The sequence below is a fragment of the Camellia sinensis genome, chromosome 1, assembly GCF_055761805.1.
Source record: "Camellia sinensis isolate YWXY chromosome 1, ASM5576180v1, whole genome shotgun sequence".
In the NCBI taxonomy this organism is placed as follows: domain Eukaryota; kingdom Viridiplantae; phylum Streptophyta; class Magnoliopsida; order Ericales; family Theaceae; genus Camellia; species Camellia sinensis.
In genome coordinates this window covers 243,702,586-243,720,993 of record NC_138961.1, presented here as the reverse complement: position 1 = coordinate 243,720,993, position 18,408 = coordinate 243,702,586, and the positions used below count along the sequence as shown (strand labels likewise).

At 38.7% G+C, this 18,408-nt stretch overlaps 1 protein-coding gene, 1 non-coding gene and 1 pseudogene across 6 annotated transcripts; all 3 read left to right on the top strand.

Moving 5' to 3' along the window:
• The first annotated feature begins 4,919 nt into the window (after positions 1 to 4,919).
• On the top strand, positions 4,920 to 6,944 carry LOC114293604 (uncharacterized). Its single transcript, XR_003640120.2, has 3 exons — positions 4,920 to 4,950; positions 5,037 to 5,153; positions 6,813 to 6,944. It is a non-coding gene; the product is annotated as an uncharacterized LOC114293604 (transcript).
• A 294-nt stretch (positions 6,945 to 7,238) lies between these two features.
• Positions 7,239 to 18,123, top strand: LOC114293603 (WAT1-related protein At3g28050). 4 transcript variants are annotated; one of them, XM_028237703.2, is made up of 10 exons: positions 7,239 to 7,304; positions 7,413 to 7,495; positions 7,599 to 7,712; positions 15,364 to 15,593; positions 15,669 to 15,734; positions 15,824 to 15,940; positions 16,517 to 16,754; positions 16,976 to 17,134; positions 17,463 to 17,612; positions 17,746 to 18,123. In XM_028237703.2, exons 4-9 carry the CDS (start codon positions 15,397 to 15,399, stop codon positions 17,574 to 17,576), a joined length of 891 nt encoding a protein of 296 aa, XP_028093504.2. In that variant the 5' UTR covers positions 7,239 to 7,304; positions 7,413 to 7,495; positions 7,599 to 7,712; positions 15,364 to 15,396; the 3' UTR covers positions 17,577 to 17,612; positions 17,746 to 18,123. The 4 variants fall into 4 exon arrangements, with proteins under 4 accessions (XP_028093504.2, XP_028093503.2, XP_082756344.1 ...); XM_028237702.2 differs by having other exon boundaries at positions 13,759 to 15,593; XM_082900218.1 differs by having other exon boundaries at positions 13,287 to 15,593; positions 15,672 to 15,734.
• On the top strand, positions 9,384 to 11,390 carry LOC114286438 (mitochondrial carnitine/acylcarnitine carrier-like protein pseudogene; annotated as a pseudogene). Its single transcript, XR_014347559.1, has one exon. The product of XR_014347559.1 is annotated as a mitochondrial carnitine/acylcarnitine carrier-like protein pseudogene (transcript).
• Positions 18,124 to 18,408: the final 285 nt, after the last annotated feature.

The following is an 18,408-nucleotide window of genomic DNA, read 5'->3' as shown; positions in this document are numbered from 1 at the left end:
ACTATTAAAGCTCTGAGCTTTTTTATTACTAACAGGTACTTCATCAAAGTAGTAAAGACCTTCAAGCATCCTAGCACGCCCAATCATCATCCCCGAGTTCTGGTCCTGAAATTCACAATGGGATTCAAAAAATGTAACACGACAATTAGAATCCTTAGATAGTTTACTGACAGACAAAAGGTTACAGGCTAAGTTGGGGACGTGAAGAACAGCATTGAGATTAATTTTCTCAGTTAGTTTAATAAATCCTTTTCCTGCAATAGGTGAAAAACTACCATCGGCTATTCTGATTTTGTCATGACCAGAACAAGGGAAATAGGTACTAAATAAATGGGAAAAACTAGTCATGTGATCGGAGGCACCGGAATCTATGATCCACGGAGAGAAGTTTAGGCAAGAGAAGGCTTTAGGATTTCTACCTGTTTGTGCCAACAAAACACTAGGAGTACCGGATGAGGAGTTGGATTTTATCAGCTTTAAGAGTTGATCAATTTGCTCTTTGTTGAAGGGACCTGAATCGGCTTCATTAGCGGTAGGAAAGCCACGATTCTTCTCTCCTTGTTTGCTGCTTTTTCAGTTGACAGGTTTGCCATGGATCTTCCAACACGTTTCGCGTGTATGGCGAGGTTTGTTGCAAAAATCACACCAGACCCGTGGCTTATCATCAAACCTGCGCTGGTAATTTGCAGCCTTGTTGGCTGCAACATCGCTAATTAAAGCAGAAATTTCAATTGATTCACCAGTACCTTTTTTCTTAAGCATGACGCTCCTTCGGCTCTCTTCCCTTCTGACTTCGGCAAATACTTCGCCAATGGATGGGAGAGGAGGTCTGCCAATAATTCTTCCTCGCACTTCATCGAACTCAATGTTGAGGCCGACAAGAAACTTGTAAATACGGCTGTCTTCCACAGTTTTCTTGTGGTGGTTGCAGTCGTCAACCGATTTCCATTCGTATGTGTTGAAGATGTCAAGATCCTGCCACAACCTTTTCAACGAATTGAAATATTTGGTGACGGAATCATCTCCTTGACGAATCTCTCCCAACTTCAAAGTTAATTCGAAAACTTGAGATTGATTTCCTAGGTCAGAATACATCTGATTAACATTATCCCACAATTCTTGTGCAGTAGGATAGCACATGTAATTAGAGCTTATATCCTCCTCCATGGAATTGACCAACCATGTCATAACCATGGAGTTTTCAGCGTCCCAACTGTCGAACAGCGGATCATTAACAGCAGGAGCCTTCTTGTCACCAGTGATGTAACCGATTTTTCCTTGCCCACGGATATACATCCGGACAGATTGTGACCAACGGAGAAAATTATCACCATTTAGGCGGATGGTGGTGATTTGGACAGAGTGAGAGTTGGACGTTTTCACCGGAATGGCAGCGGCAGGGGTTGAAGTGGTTTCGGACGTGACTTCCGACATGGCTATGATGGTTTTAGGGCTGCTGTGTTTTTTGTAGCTCTGATACCAACTTAGAAAATATGAGGAAGAAGAACTCCAAAAATATGAGGAAGAAGGAATATATTTCTGTTATATTCAAAACTTCTTATTTTACAAGACCAAATGACACTCCTTATATAGGAGATATTACAAACATCATTATAACCCATTATATGCCACTTACATATTATATATTACCACTATCTACCACTATCATATTATATACATGCCACTATCTACCACCAACACCACTATCATATTCTATACATGTCACTATCTACCACCAACACCACTATCATATGCCACAATCTTATTATATGCATTAACACAAATTTCCAGCAGATCAGCTTATAATAATGGCCCTTTGTAAGGGCACTCCTTGTTGGGATAATAAAGGGTTTTTGAACACACAACACCATGATGCATGATGATCATCACTGATTGTGGCTTTTTCAGATTCAACTTTCTTGTCTGCACTACAATAATCCATGTATGCCTAGGTTAGCATTTGCACACTCAAAGTAACGTATAGTAATCCATTTTTTTTTTAATCATTTGAGGTTATATTCTGCAAGAACACACTGTATAACACCAATTTTACGGTTAGCCAATTAAAAATTGCCAAAAAAAAAAGTAGACTCATGGCCGTCTCTTCCAATTGAACCCATCATTGCCGTCACAGTTTCAAGAAAATAAGTCAGATTCAAGTGAGTGATTTGGTGAAAATTTTGTGTGACGATGTTTGAATTCAAGTGAGTGATTTGGTTATGCTTGTGGTTTTTTTCAAATAGGGAATCCAGTTCAAAAATAATTAAATAGGAATTTGTGTTGGGTTTTTGGAAAATGCTTTAGTGTTTTGGGCAGTGTTTAGGTTATTTTTAGTTTTGTTGCTGCCATTTTCAATAAGAATCGAGTTTGTGCATCAACGATGGCTGGTGTTGTTTGCAATTATGGGTGGTGGCAGCCATGACATCTGTGGAATGGAAAGAAAGGGAAAAACACAGAATAGAACAGGCTGAAAATTTTATCGTGTGGCCCAATGTTTCTGAAATTTTCTAATGTGTCACATTTAGATTGGCTGTCCATAAAACTTCTCTTTTGCGGGACAACTGTGTATAATTCATTCTTTTATCATTTTCCCCAATTTTCTTTTTCTCATTTGTTTGATTTACCAACTATTCTCTTGTATGACTCTCCCAGTCAACTTGAACTCGAAAGGCTGTGAAATACACTTTGGATGACTTGGAAATTGATGAACCGGTCAAAAGCAGACGAAGATGAAGAAAACTGCAGTGATTAAGAGGCAGTGCAAGATGAGCCCTCTGAGGATCATGGCTTAGTTGGACATGTTTGTTGGTGCTGGTCCTGGTGAAAAGAAACAGCACAAAATTGGAGATTCTTTGTTTGAGGAGCGCTCAAGTGGGGACTACCTTAAAATGGCAGGTGGATGGTGCTGAACCAGAACTTGAAACAGGTCGCCAACCAAGTTTTGGTCCAAATGGTGTGATTTTTCTTTGGAGGCAGAATTGTCTGAAGATTACCTTCAAATGGGGGGTGGATTTTGCTTGGATGAATATGGAGCAAATAAGGGCACAGATAAATGTCCTTCCAATTCAGCTGCGGACCCTGCCCATTGTTCTAATGTTGGCCCGGTTCAATTGGTTTCTAGTCCTTCAAGAGCTTTGAATGGATTTCAGGATAAATGGAGAACAGATGCATATGATAGTAAGCACTTGTTGACCATTCAACTCCTATAAGTAGTGATGCCTGGGTTACCAATGTCTCCTTCAGAAAGTATCAGGAACGATTATCCTGGGACAACCCCTATAAAATCTCTACGTGCAATGCCTTTTTTTGAGAAGAAAATGAAGAGTTAAGTTTGTTTGATTTATGCATGTATTAATAAGCAATAGCAGGATTGTTTAGTTTCAAGTTTCTGAAGGTAGTAATGTTGTGTACAAAGAAAAGTACACAGAAAAGTCAATGTGCGGCTTAGATCATTCTGATTGCGGTCTCTTACCGATTCCAGACTGAATCTGGACCACACATGATTTTTTTGTACACTTTTCTGTTATTTTTTTCCCCGCCTGTGCTCGTTGCATTACTGTTCTGGAGGACAACCCCACTGTCTGTGGATTTGCATCCTAGAGCAAGCCAGCAGTGCTTGAAACAAAACAGCTGAAAATTATATAATATTTCAGAATTTGATCAATGAAGAGCTCTTATGGTGAAGTATTTTGACAGGGTTGGTGGAGATTCTCTAATATTGGACCATTATCTTTTTGTGTGTTATTTTTATTTTTATTTTTTTGCTGCTAATGTGGGAAGGTTGGTTACTACTTAAGATGTGGAACTCCACTTTGTTAACATTGCTAATAATTGAGAAGTAGGGTGGGAATATATTTATTTATTTAAAAAAAAATTGTATATGGAATAGCTAAATGGATAAGCAAAACCTGATTTAATTCAAGTGGTGTTGAAATTCCACCAAATACTATTTTGTTGGTAAGCAGCGTATTTTTTTTTGAGAAGATTGTTACTTGTAAAAGACATTATTATTAGCAAGTCAAGGTCCTCACTCCAATCATGTACAATCTTGCAACTAATGAATACTATTATTTTCATAATATCAAATGTGGAGCCTCCAGAGGAATTGATTTAATGAGGAAGATTCTGCAAATTGAAATAATCTAAAGCAAAGAAAAACACATGAGGATTTGATGTCAAACCCTTAATTTGTTCGATAACTTTTGCTATCAGCAAATGTTAAACGATCGTTTTCAATGAATGGGCCAACAGATGACACCTCACTTGTCATGTGGGTTAACAAAAGATTCCTAATTGTGGTTGATAATAAATTTTTTTAATCTTTTAAGTTATTACTACTATTAGTTTATAACAGAATAATGATAATCAGAAGAGAGTACCACAAAATATAAGAAGGATAGAAGGCCGATGGGCGGAGAAAACATTTTTTTAAGGTTTTCTTGCATCAGCTTAATCATTATTTTTCATTTTATATCATAACCCAGTGATGTAGTGAAAGTAAGAGTAGTTCTATATATATATATATATATTCTGTGTAGAGATTGGTGAGTTTTTAGTTTGTAAATTTATGTAACAGTGGAGTAGGTTGGGGAGAGAGTCACAGAGATGATGGGGCTGCAATCTTGTATGAAGAAGGAATTGCCTTTTGCAGTAATTGTAATGTTGGAGTTTGGCGATGTCTGTAGTACAACACTATCCAAAGCAGCTATGAATGTTGGGATGAACAGCTTGATTTTCGTTGTATACCACAATGCTCTTGGCACCGTCATTCTTCTTCCTTTTTTCATCTTTCACAGGCATAGGTTTGTTGTTTCCATTTCTAATATTCTAGTTTCTGATTCTCTTACAACAAACAAATTCATTGAACAAATAAAACATTTTCAGCAAAAGCCAGCAGCCTCCACCTAGTTTCTCTCTCCTGTGCTGATTCTCACTCCTTGGTCTACTTGGGTAACAATGGCTGTGATTCATGAATCAGATTATTACACCTTGTTGATGATTTGCAAGTACTGAAAGGGGATTTATTTCTGTTGTAGGATTTGTTTAACGCAGATATGTGTATTCACCAGAATCAACTATAGCTCCCCAACTCTATCAGCCGCCGTGTCTAACATATTACCGGCTTTTACATTCTTGCTTGCAATCATTTTCAGGTAGGATGGACCTTACTAGACAAACAAATCACTTCCAGTTGCGTTTACCAATAATACAAGAATCAAGTTAATTTGATTGCTGGATATGGCTTTGCAATTTCAAATGTTCAATGCAAATAATGTTGTTGGGAAAATGAACTCGATTACTATATCATCTGGTCTGTTGGTTAACATGATCACATACCTGTCTAATTTTAACTCTTGAGGTTATGTTTAAAATGTTTGACAAGTTCTTGTATTCATGAAAAGATTCAAAGGTTATTACTTCATTCTTCTTTTTCTTTCTCCCTAGTTTCCCTATTAAATGGAACGATCTTTTATTCCTAAGACAAACAAGCCAGGAAAGTTGCACCAAATCACACAACCATATAAGGAAGATATCATGTTCCTGTTTCACTTACGCTGTGTTTGGATTATGAATCTGGGTAGGGATTCGGAAGAGGAAAGGGAAAAGGTGTGTGAAATGTAAGTCTATTTCGTTCACATTTTACCTACATTTTCCTTTCCCTTTCCAAATCCCAATAGAATTGGTATGTTGCATTCTAGAGATGAAGTTTCAAGAAGTTGTCAAATAACCCGAACCCCCTTCTTTTATTCTTTTTTTTAAAAAACAAAAAAGAAAAATCCATTCTTGCAAATCTCTCTCTCTCAACATATTTAGGGTTTCAAGTATATTTTGATTTTTCATTAACTTCTACTATTTTTAGGATGGAGAAATTTGATTTGAGAAGACCAAGAAGTCAAGCAAAATCCTTGGGGACCATTGTGGCAGTGTCAAGAGCATTTGTGATGGCTCTTTATAAAGGGCCGCCACTGCTGATAGCCACCTCGCCTTATAATTTACCTCACCCGCTTCTTTTGTTACAACAACAACCAAACTTGGTCCTTGGAGGGCTTTTCCTTGGAATCTCTTGCCTTTTGGCTTCTATATGTAACATTGTGTAGGTAAAAAAACACCAAAAAAATTACTTTATGCGATGCTACTGAATTGTGAAAAAATGACTCTTGCACTCACTTGCGATTATTTTTCTTGTTTTCCATTTATCTAATAGTCTCCCTCAATATTCCCCCTTGAGCAAAAATTTGCCAATGTTTAGTTAGTAAGGTTAAAACTTTTCTCTGAAGGAAGCTATTGTTGATTTCTAAATGCAGACAACAACTGTTAAGAGAGTACCCAGATGACCGTAGTCTTTTGTCTACACTTTATTTGGCACCATCCAGTGTGCAATTTTCTCTATCATCGCTGAAAGAAATTGAACTGCTTGGACTTTACCACCTGGGGTTGAGATGTTTGCTGTTGTGTTTTCAGTATGACTATGAACTTATAGGTTCTGTTTTAGCTGTGTTGGACATGTTTTGGAAAGCCTAACTGTGTTATTCTACCACAATATGCCTCTGAATGCTCACTGCTTTGGTACAGCTTCGGTACAGCTTCTGATAAACGCAGAAGCTAAAATTATCCCCTTTCAAACACCCTGGCAAGCTAAAAGCTGATCAGTCATTTTTGCATGCACAAAGAAACTGTATTAAATACTCACAAATTGAAAAAAAAATTAAGTGCATATCGCCTTTCTTGATTGGTGAGGCATTCTATAGATTGTCCACAAGATAGTCAACTGATTGTTATTAACTTGTTATCACTTACTGGCTCCATTTCAGGCAATATATGGCACTGTGTTCCGAAGCACTGCTCTGACATGGTGCCTGCATAAGAAGGGTCCAGTTTATGTAGTCATGTTCAAGCCCACACTAATGATTATTGCAGTGGTCTTTGAGCTCATCTTCCTTGGCAGTGCACTTCATCTTGGCAGGTATATATATCATCATAGTCATGTTTTCTAATCTTAGCAATGTTACAATGTATGCCGAGTTTTGTTTTTGCTCTGAAAGTGATGGAAGGACATAATTTTTATGATGTAAATTTGATGTGTTGTGTTGTTCAGTGTTATTGGAGGAACCATAATTGCCTTTGGATTCTACACTATGATGTGGGGAAAAGCTAAAGAGGAGGACAGTGTCTGTACAACATGGGAATCATCTGCCCTAAACACCCCTCTCCTCCAAAATAATGTTGGGCAAGAGAGATAGAACAAGCTTGTATAACCACAATAATGGTCATAGAGAAGTTAGAATATGTAAATTTTGTGACCGGTAAATTTCACAAACCCTGAATTGCTATGTACATAGGAAAAATAAACAGAACAATATCTAGTGTGGGCATATTTCAAATTCTTAACATTTTTCTATTTTCTTTCTCAGATATGTTACTGTTTGAGCATTATCATTTGCTCATCTTCTTTAGTAAATATGCTCCACACTTTTTGTTCCCAAAGTTTAGACAGGTATTTCTGTTAGTGTCCCCAAACCCAATGAAGAATTCCTTATTCTGATATTGGTCCAGTTCAATTGGTTTCTAATCCTACACGAGCTTTGGATGGATTTCAGGATGGCTGAGAACAGACGCATTTAATAGCAAGCCGAATTTTGACCATTCAATTCCTATAACTAGTCATGATCATTCTGGGTTACAAATGTCTCCTTCAGAAAGTATCATAAAAGGTGATTCTGTGGCAGCCCTTGTAAATTCTATACGTGTCTTGCCTTTTTTGAGAAGAAAGTGGAGGAAGAGTTAAGTTTGTTTGATTTATGCATGTATTTATAAGAAATAACAAGATTGTTTAGTTTCTAGATTCTGAAGGCAGTAATGTTATGTACAAAGAAAAGTACAAAAAAATCAATGTGTGGCTCAAATCATTTTGGGTTTCTCTTACAGACTACAAAATGAATCTGTACCATACATGATTTTTTCGTACATTTTTCTGTTATTATTATTATTATTTTTTTTTTCTTCATGTGCTCATAGAATTTTTACATGATCACGAGTCCGCTCCCGTCGAGCCTCTTTGATGGCACTAGCCTACGGGTTATTCCCACTAGGCATGGCTTGGCCTAACCTTTGGCTCTTATACCACTTGTCACGACGTTAGGTGAGCTATGTTCTCTTTTTATCAACCCGCCCTTCTAGTTGATTTACCTTTGTCACATTTATGAGTGTAATAACCCTCACCACTGATTCCTGATAACCCTACTGATTACTGCTAAACTGTGACTGATTATGATAAGTAATTGAATCGACTGAAACACTGAACTGACTGATTGAACGTACTAGTTTAAATTCATGTCTATCTGTTTGACTGTTTAATTATCTGTTCATGGTTTATGTTTAAACTGCAAATTGAAGGCCTTATCGGCGGCCGAATCTGAAATTGATTAGTGATAGGTGTTAATCGTAATTTATGTGATTTTATGGCATATTTATCTGAATTGTGATTTGGTATGATTAAATTAGATTAAAATGAGCTAAATTACATAAGTTGTCCTATTTACCATATTGCCATCCTAGTGGCCCACTACCTAACACATTTGAGCCTTGCACTTGATCACATAACATTTCTCCCTCAGCCATTTTAGAGGCCACAACCGACTAGAGTGAGAGAGTGAGAGAATAGGAGTGATTTCAACTTGATTTTGTGAATTGGCATGAAGAACTTGAAGAATTGAAGTATAGATTGCAAATTGAGCTCCTAGACCTTGAATACAAGACTTAAGGTAGAACATCCACCTTCTTGAACTTGTTTTTCAATTGATTCATGCATGGTTCTTGTGTCCTTAGTGATCTAAGTCTAGAATTGATTCTATATGTTGAATTGAAGCTCATTTCATGCATACATGCCTATATTGAGGAGTTAAAGTTGTTTTCATGGAAAATGGTCACATGCATGTTCATATTTTTGCTAAGGGCCATGAATTTATCTTGTTTTGAAAAGAATTGGCTTAGTTGAGCTAGCATTTGAAGCTTTAAAGTGTTTAAATTCTTGCATGTTCCATATTAGTCTTGCTCATGAAAATTGGTTTGAAATTGAGTTTAATTGAACTACCTTTGAGCTTTGATTTCTCAAATTGACCTTTGAAACATGTTATATTATGAGTTTTGAAGTGTTTTTCAGAAAATTAGTCCAAAAGGATCGAATTTAGTACATTACAACTTGTTTTTGAGCTTGAGGTTCAAATCTGGAAATTCCAGATTTTGGACTCACGCTCGAGCGGAGTGTCTGGCGCTCGAGCGTGAAATTCGTGCATCTAGCACTGTTAAAATGTACCAAAACCTACCACTACACCTACTCCACCTACTACACCTACCACCACCTACTACCACCTACTACACACCTACCACACACCTACCACTACCACCTACTACCACCTACTCTACTACATCTCCTATATAAGGAGCCCCTCACCATTTGTAATACATAACAATATGATCAATCAATAATACATCAATATATACATAATTGATTATCTCTCTCTCTCTCCCTAAACATCAATTATTACATGGTATCAGAGTAAGGTTAAGAAGCTAGTAATTCTGCTTCACCGGCGGGCGGCAGCCTCGCCTTGGCCGCCCGCCGGACCTCTACACATGCCTTCACTCCATCTCTTCCCTCTCTTCTTGGAGAATTGCAGCCACTTGATCCTCCATTTGGTCAATGATCTGAGACCATTTAGTTGTTGATTGCTCTGTCTCTCTCCAGCGAATTGGAGGGAAGAGAAAGGTTGAGATTAGCTCTCTGGTTCGCATCTCACCCACCCACGTCTCTCTCTCTCTCTGTTATATATCTGAGTGAAATTCAGTCTCGACCAACCACCACTGTAGTTTGTCGCATCCGACTTCTCTCTCATCAATCTTTTATGTATATTTGTGTTTGTTGTCCTTACATTTCACTTCTACAAACCTCATTTGCATCCAAGTCCTCTCTTTTCTGTTCTGGGTTTCCATCACAATGACACACTGATTCAATACCTGATTGCATGGTAGAGAGAGAGAGGGAGTTCGGTTCGATCTTGTTCTTTTCCTTGCAATTTCAACCCGCGTCAAGAAAAATCGGCTACGATGGGTGACGTAGCCAAGGACCTAGTTGCTGGGACTGTTGGTGGGGCAGCGCAGTTGATTGTTGGACACCCCTTTGATACGATCAAGGTCAAACTCCAAAGCCAACCCACACCACTCCCAGGTCAACCTCTAAAATACTCGGGTGCTATGGATGCTGTCAGAAAAACGATAGCATCAGAAGGCCCAAGTGGTCTGTACAAAGGTATGGGGGCACCTCTTGCCACTGTGGCAGCCTTTAATGCTCTCCTATTTACAGTTAGAGGACAAATGGAATCTTTATTGAGATCTGAACCTGGTGTGCCTCTTACCGTCAATCAGCAGATAATTGCTGGGGCTGGGGCTGGAGTTGCCGTCTCCTTTTTGGCTTGCCCCACTGAATTGATCAAGTGCAGGTTGCAAGCACAGAGTGCTCTAGCAGATTCTGGTTCAGCTGCCGTGGCAGTGAAGTATGCAGGACCAATGGACGTGGCAAGGCATGTTCTCCGATCAGAAGGCGGTATGAGAGGTCTCTTCAAGGGCTTAATTCCCACTATGGCACGAGAGGTTCCTGGAAATGCTGCACTGTTTGGCGTCTACGAAGCCCTGAAGCAGTACCTTGCAGGAGGGCAAGACACATCCAAGTTGGGAAGAGGTTCTTTGATTATAGCAGGAGGCTTGGCTGGAGCTTCCTTCTGGGTTTCTGTCTACCCAACCGATGTTGTCAAGAGCGTAATTCAAGTTGATGATTACAAAAATCCCAAGTTTTCTGGCTCGATTGATGCTTTTAGAAAGATTGTGGCCTCGGAGGGAGTGAAAGGCTTGTACAAGGTTTTTGGACCTGCCATGGCTCGAAGTGTTCCAGCAAATGCAGATTCATCTCATATTTCCACTTTCAAACCCACAATCCTTTTTTTTAATCAACCCACTCCCTCTCTCTACTCAAGGACATCCACCACTTTGTCCACTTTCCAACCCTTTACTTCACCTTTTGCACCCCACTCACAGATTCACACACCATCACTGGTTTTTCAAACCATTATTTTATTTTTTATCTTTTCTTTTTGAACATTACACCATCGCCCCCAACATCCTCCACTCAAAAATATTCTCTCTTTTCTTTATCTATTTTTTATTCTTATTATTATTATTAAACACAACAAAACAAAAACAACACCAAACACATTCCACATCTCACAATCTTTGTTTTATTTCTGTTGGGATTAACCCCGATCACTATTTTACACCACAACCCAAAACAACCAAAAAAAAAAAAAAAAAAAAAAAAAAACAAAACAAAACAGCCAAACAACCTTCCTCATCCACAGGCGGGATTTTTCTTCTCTACTCTGCTGCCGGTCTCTTCTTCTTGCCTCCGTCCTGAGCGGCCCTTGACGGTGTTGCCTCCGTGTTTTCCACTCCACTGGGCACGATCACTACTTCCTGCTCCTCCACTGCAGTATATGGCGGACCTCCAAATCGGAACATCACGGTGGCCTTCCGCTTCAGCTCCTTGTTTTCCGCCTTTAGCACACTTATCTCTGCTCGCGCATCCTTATACATGCGCTGGAGCAGAGCCAGTTGGGCGTTTAACTGCTGCACCTCATTTGTCCTACTCTGCAGCCGGTACGACAAGTTTGTGACCGCAGTCATGGTTTCCATACATGACTTCAAAGTATACTGATTAGCCTCAATATCTGATTGTGCTGCCATTCTTTGCTCCACAGACCGCATAGGAAAGGTCAACGGAGCAAACTCAGGGGCGCTTGGTTGAGGTTCACGGGCAACCGCACCAGTTACCTCTCTTGTGGACTCGTTGAGGTCGGGAAAGAGAGTGAGCAGACTACGGGACGAAGAGGCCATGTTATGGGTTGCTGAGTGTTTCAGAGAAGGGTTGGTTACAGAGTGTTACAGAGTATCTCTCTCAAGACAACGAAGAGTTTCTCAGAGGTTTTTAGCCAGTTTTTTGTCTTAGCCTCTGCCTCAGCCTCAGCATCCGTCTTGGTTAAATAGCCAAGGCAGACACGTGCATCACGAGCCACTTGACGCCAGACGACAAAATGGGCGCGCAAGCCAATGTGGTGACGCGCCTCGCCATTTGATGGCACGCCTTTTGATGACTTGGGCTCGCCTTTTGATGGCACGCCTTTTTATGGATTGGCACGCTTTTTGATGGCACGCCTTTTGAAAGATTGGGCACACCTTTTGAGGGTGCGACTTTTTAAGGGTCCGACAAGACTCTGTAAACTGTCCCGACATTGATTCCGGTTAGCTCCTTCATGGGTCCGACAAGACTCTGTAAACTGTCCCGACATTGATTCCGGTTAGTTTCTACAAGGGTCCAGCAAGACTCCGTAAACTGTCACAACAACTGTCACAACATTGTCTGCTACAACGGTCTGACATGACCCCATAAACTGTCGTCTACATCGGTCTGCCATAACTGTACAGTCTTCTACAACGGTCTGACACGACCATACAGTGTCTCCTATCCTCTTTTATTTTATGTATTCGTCTATTTTCTTGTTTTGTTACTCTCTCCAAACTCAAGTTGGTTAGTTCCTATCCCCCTTGAGTTTGCGGGGGGCTGTTAAAATGTACCAAAACCTACCACTACACCTACTCCACCTACTACACCTACCACCACCTACTACCACCTACTACACACCTACCACTACCACCTACTCCACTACATCTCCTATATAAGGAGCCCCTCACCATTTGTAATACATAACAATATGATCAATCAATAATACATCAATATATACATAATTGATTATCTCTCTCTCTCTCCCTAAACATCAATTCTTACAAGCACTTTGCACTGTTTTACAGTCCGCTCGAGCGAAGACTTGTTTCACATGCTCGAGCGGGTATCGAGCGCGCAATCGAGCGTGATTTTCACACATCCAGTACTTTTTCAGTACGCTCGAGCGGGAAAGTTTACGCTCGAGCGGAGTCTTTTGTTTGCATGTCCGCTCGAGCGGGGAATCCCACGCTCAAGCGAGACCCTTGTTTTCTGAAAACTCTGAAAATGTTTTCCAAGTGCATCTTTGCATCCTCATTTCATTCTAGGCATTCTTAGGCCTAATTTAAGGCATCTTAATGAGGATATTGATGTAGAACCACACCGAGTCAAGATAGGGATTAAGTTATTATTTTTCCAACTATGTAGCTTAGTGTGTGTTCACTCTGTAACTGTGTAGGGTTGGCATTCGGAGACGCACTCTAGCTTATCTATAGCCCAGAACTCTGTGAGTAACAATGTTGTAAAGATATATTCGAAAATGAATATTTTCTGAATGATCAATTGAACTATTTTCTGAACTGTTTACTGTTAATTGAATGAATGTTTGTTCTCTATTCTGAACTGTATTGTGGCATCCATAGCAATATACTGTTACTGAACTGTTACTGCTACTGTTACAGAGATCTCTGTCGGTTCCCATGTTTGGAACCATTACTGATGGCCATCATTGACTGTTCGGTCTCTCAAGACCTACTGTTTACTGTACTGTTTCTGCTAATGGATGTACCACATATGACTGTTATGACTGAATGACTGTTATGCTGAATCAATTGACTGTTTTCAATACTGAAAGGACATTCATTCTTAACCTCTTTACGCATTATGTTATTCACTGAGCTTTAGCTCAATGCTCATATATATATATGTAGGTGTACAGGCACCAGACTGTTGCTAGAAGCGTCAGGGTAAACTCTAGTTTTGTCAAGCCAACCAGTGTGCCTCACTGCGAGGTTCCGAGCCTGTCAAGCCAGGGCTTTGGGGATGTTTTAGTTTTCCCCTTTTTGTGTCTGTTATGTAACTACTGTTTAGACTGAATGTTTTTGTACTGTACTGTTTAATAGGGATTAAGTCCCTGTCCTGAATGATTGTATACATTGTACATACTGTCTTGGTACTGATTGTATATATATATATATATGAAAAGTTTTTTTGCATGCAGACTGTCATAACTCATTGGACATTGTCTATTTACTGTTTTGGCTTCCGCCATGCCCCTGTACTCTGTATTACTGTATTACTGTTAAGCAGGCCTTCGGTAATCTCGGATTACTGGCCGGTTACGGTGCTAAACCCATAGGGGCGGGTTTGGGCTGTGACAATGAGCTAGGGTGCAGGTTGCTCTTCAGGAATAAAAATCAAACCTCGGTCTTTGGAGTCAACAACAGCCTTTGGTTCATTTCAGTAGCCTGAATGAGAGTCGACTTATTTCAGTTTAGGATACTAAACCAGACTTCTCACCCGGTTCTGGAGCACAACCCATGTGTGTGTGGATTTGCATCTTAAAGCAAGCCAGCAGTACTTGAAACAAAACAGCTGGAAAATGTATAATTTGTCAGAATTTGTTCAATGAAGAGATCTTGTGTTGAAATCTTTTGATGGTCGGTTGAAGTTGTCTAATATTGGACCACTATCACTTGTGTGTTTGATTCGTGGCATTTTAAGGGAACATTGAATTTTTTTCCCCCCATGACAAGGGAAGGTTGTTTACTAATTGAGATGTGGAACTCTACTTTATTAGCATTGCTAATAATTGAGATGTAGGATGGGAATTTATATATATATATTTATTTGTGTATGGAATAGTAAATGTGTAAGCAAAACGTGATTAATTCAAGTGGTATTGAAAGTCCAAATATTTTTTTGTTGGTGAGCAGCATAATTTTCCTATGAAGGTTGTTAAATATACATTATTGTTAGCAAGTCAAGGTCCTTACTCCAATCATGTATGATCTTGCAACTAATGAATACTATATTATTTTTCATACTATCAAACTTGGAGCCTCCAACTGAATTGATTTAATTAGGAAGATTCTGCAAATTGAAATAATCTAAAGCAAAGAAAAACACACGAGGATTTGATGTCAAACCATTCATTTGTTCAATTAATTGAGTTATCAGCAAATGTTAAATGATATTTTTTAGTGACTGGGCCAGCAGATGACACCTCAATTGTCATGTGGGTTAGTGAAAGATTCCTAATTGTTGTTGATAATATTTATTCTTTTCAATATCTCAAGTTATTACTATTAGTTTAAGCACAATAATGATAATCAGAGAACAGAATGCCCAATGTATAAAAAGGTTAGCAGGACCATAGGGGGAGAACTTTTTTTAAAGGTTTCTTGCATTAGCTTAATCATTACTTTCCTTTTATATCATAATCCAGTGAATGTATTCGAAGTAAGAGTACTTCTTGCATATATATATTCTGTGTAGAGATTCGAGTGTTCTCTGTTTCTAAACTTATGCAACAGTGAAGAAGTGCTCTTGGGGAGAGATTCACAGAGATGATGGGGCTGCAATCTTGGATGAAGAAGGAATTACCCTTTGCAGTAATGGTAATGTTGGAGTTTGGCGATGTGTGTACTAAAACACTAACCAAAGCAGCTATGAATACTGGGATGAACAGCTTGGTTTTCGTCGTATACCATAATGCTCTTGGCACCCTCATTCTTCTTCCTCTTTTCATCTTTCATAGGCACAGGTTTGTTGTTTCCATATTGTGGTTTCTGATTCTCTTACAACAAACAAACCCATTGAACACCTAAAACTTTTTCAGCAGAACCCAGCAGCCTCCGCTCAGTTTCTCTCTCCTGTGCAGATTCTCACTCCTTGGTCTACTTGGGTAACAATGCCTATGTGTAATTAAGGAATCCAATTTTACACCTTATTGATAATTTTCAAGAACTGAGTAGGGGTTTTTATCTGTTGCAGGACTTGTTTGCTGCAGATATGTTTATTCACTGGAATCAACTATAGCTCCCCAACTCTGGCAGCTGCCCTAGGTAACCTATTTCCGGCTTTTACATTCTTGCTTGCAGTCCTTTTCAGGTAGGATTGACCTTAGTAGACAAACAAATCACTTCCAGTTGTGTTTACCATTAATACAAAAAACGAGTTAATTTGACTGTTGGTTATGGCTATGCAATTGAAATGTTCAATGCAAATGTTCTTGACTATATCATTTCAGTTGGTTAATGTGATCACATACCTGTCTAATTTTAACTCTTTTGAGGTTATGTTTGAAATGTTTGAAAAGTTCTTGTATTCATGAAAAGATTCAAAGGTTATTACTTCATTCTTCCTTTTCTTTCTCCCTAGTTTCCCTATGAAAAGGAGTGATCTTTTATTCCTAAGAGAAACAGGCCGGGAAAAATGCACCAAGTCAGACAACCATATAAGGAAGACATCATGTTCCTGTTTCACTTAGGGTATAGAATTGGGATGTTGCATTCTAGTCTCTAGACATGAAGTTACAAGAAGTTGCCAAATAACCCGAACCCCCTTCTTGTATTTATTAAAATAAAAATAAAATTCCATTCTTGCAATTTCTCTCTCTCTCTCTCTCTCAACATATTTAGGTTCTTAAGTATATTTTGAATTTTCGTTTACTTTTACAATTTTTAGGATTGAGAAATTTGATTTGAGAAAACCAAGTAGACAAGCGAAATCCTTGGGGACCATTGTGGCAGTGTTAGGAGCATTTGTGATGGCTCTTTATAAAGGACCGCCACTGCTGGTGGCCATCTTGCCTTCTAATTTACCTCACCGGCTTCTTTTGTCACAAGAACAACCAAACTGGGTCCTTGGAGGGCTTTTCCTTGGAATCTCTTGCCTTTCATCTTCTATATGGAACATTGTGCAGGTAAAAAACTACCAAAAAATTATGAGATGCTATAGAATTGTGCAAAAATGACACTTGCACTCACTTGCAATTATTTTTGTCTTTTTCCATTTATCTAATATTCTTGCAATTATTTTGTCTTTTTCCATTTATCTAATATTCTCCCTCGAGAAAAAATCCGCCAATGTTACTTAGGTCAAAACTTTTCTCTAAAGGAAGCTGTTGTTGATTTCTAATTGCAGACAGCACCTATTAAGGAGTATCCAGATGAAATCACCGTAGTCTTTTTTTACTGCTTCTTTGGCACGATCCAGTGTACAATTTTCTCTCTCGTCTCTGAAAGAAATCCAACTGCTTGGATTCTAACACCTGGGGTCGAGATGATTTCTGTTGTGTTTTCAGTAAGAAGACTATAACTTAACAGCTTTTGTTTTAGTTGTGTTGGATATGTTTTGGAAAGCTTAGCTGTGTTCTTCTACCACAATATGCCTCTGAATGTGCATTACTTTGGTGCAGTTTCTCATAAGTTAAAAACAAAACTGATAATCCAAATGCCGAAGCTAAAAATATACCTTCCAAACACCCTGGCAAGCTAAAAACTGATAAGTCTTTTCTGCATGTACGAAGAAACTATACTAAACGCTCTGAAACAGATTCAAAAAATTAAGCACATATGGCTTAATTGATTGTTATTCATTAACTCGTCCTCACTTATTGGGTCCATTTCAGGCAATATATGGTACTGTGTTCCGAACCAATGCTCTGACATGGTGCCTGCATAAGAAGGGTCCCGTTTATGTAGCCATGTTCAAGCCCACAAATGATTATTGCAGTGGTCTTTGAGCTCATCTTCCTCGGCAATGCACTTCATCTTGGCAGGTATATATACATATATCATCATAGTCATGTTTTTGAATCTCAACAGTATTACAATGTATGCAGAGTTTTGTTTTTGCTTTGAAAGTGATGAAGGGCATGCTTTTTATGACTGTAAATTTGATGTGCTGTGCAGTGTTATTGGTGGAACCAAAATTGCCTTTGGATTCTACACTATGATGTGGGGAAAAGCTAAAAAGGAGGACAATGCCTGTACAACATGGGAATCATCTGCCCCAAACACCCCTTTCCTCCAAAATAATGTTGGGCAAGAGACATAGAACAAGTTTGTATAACGACAATAATGGTCACAGAAAAATTAGAATATGAAAATTGTGAAATGCTATGTACACAGAAAAAATAACAGAATAATATCTAGTGTGAATCATACCTAAAACGAATATGATATACACATTTCAGATTCGTAACATTTTTCTATTTTTTACCCAGGTATGTTACTGTTTAAAAATTGTCACTTGTTTAATAAATATGCTCAACACTTTTTCTACTCAAAGCTTAGATAGGTATTTCTGTTAGTGTTCCTAAACCCAATGAAGAATTCCTGGCTCTACCCGAGCATTACATATATGTTCAAGGGGACATGACCTTAAGTTTGGATCAATAATTTGATATTCAAAAGAATTGGATTCAGATTAATAATATACATGGGCATGGTATCCTCTTCAACTATTCTCTATTAGAAAGGATACAAGATTGTTGCTAACTTTGAATTTGATAACTGCTAGAGAGAGAGAGAGAGAGAGAGAGAGAGAGAGAGAGAGAGAGAGAGAGAGAGAGA

What these genes read in the sequence shown, in the direction of transcription:
- LOC114293603 (XM_028237703.2), top strand. Translation starts at nt 15,397, where the DNA reads ATGATGGGGCTGCAATCTTGGATGAAGAAGGAATTACCCTTTGCAGTA. An exon ending in TCACTCCTTGGTCTACTTGG is followed by an intron (nt 15,735 to 15,823) that starts GTAACAATGCCT and finishes TATCTGTTGCAG; the next exon opens with GACTTGTTTGCTGCAGATAT. An exon ending in CTATATGGAACATTGTGCAG is followed by an intron (nt 16,755 to 16,975) that starts GTAAAAAACTAC and finishes TTCTAATTGCAG; the next exon opens with ACAGCACCTATTAAGGAGTA.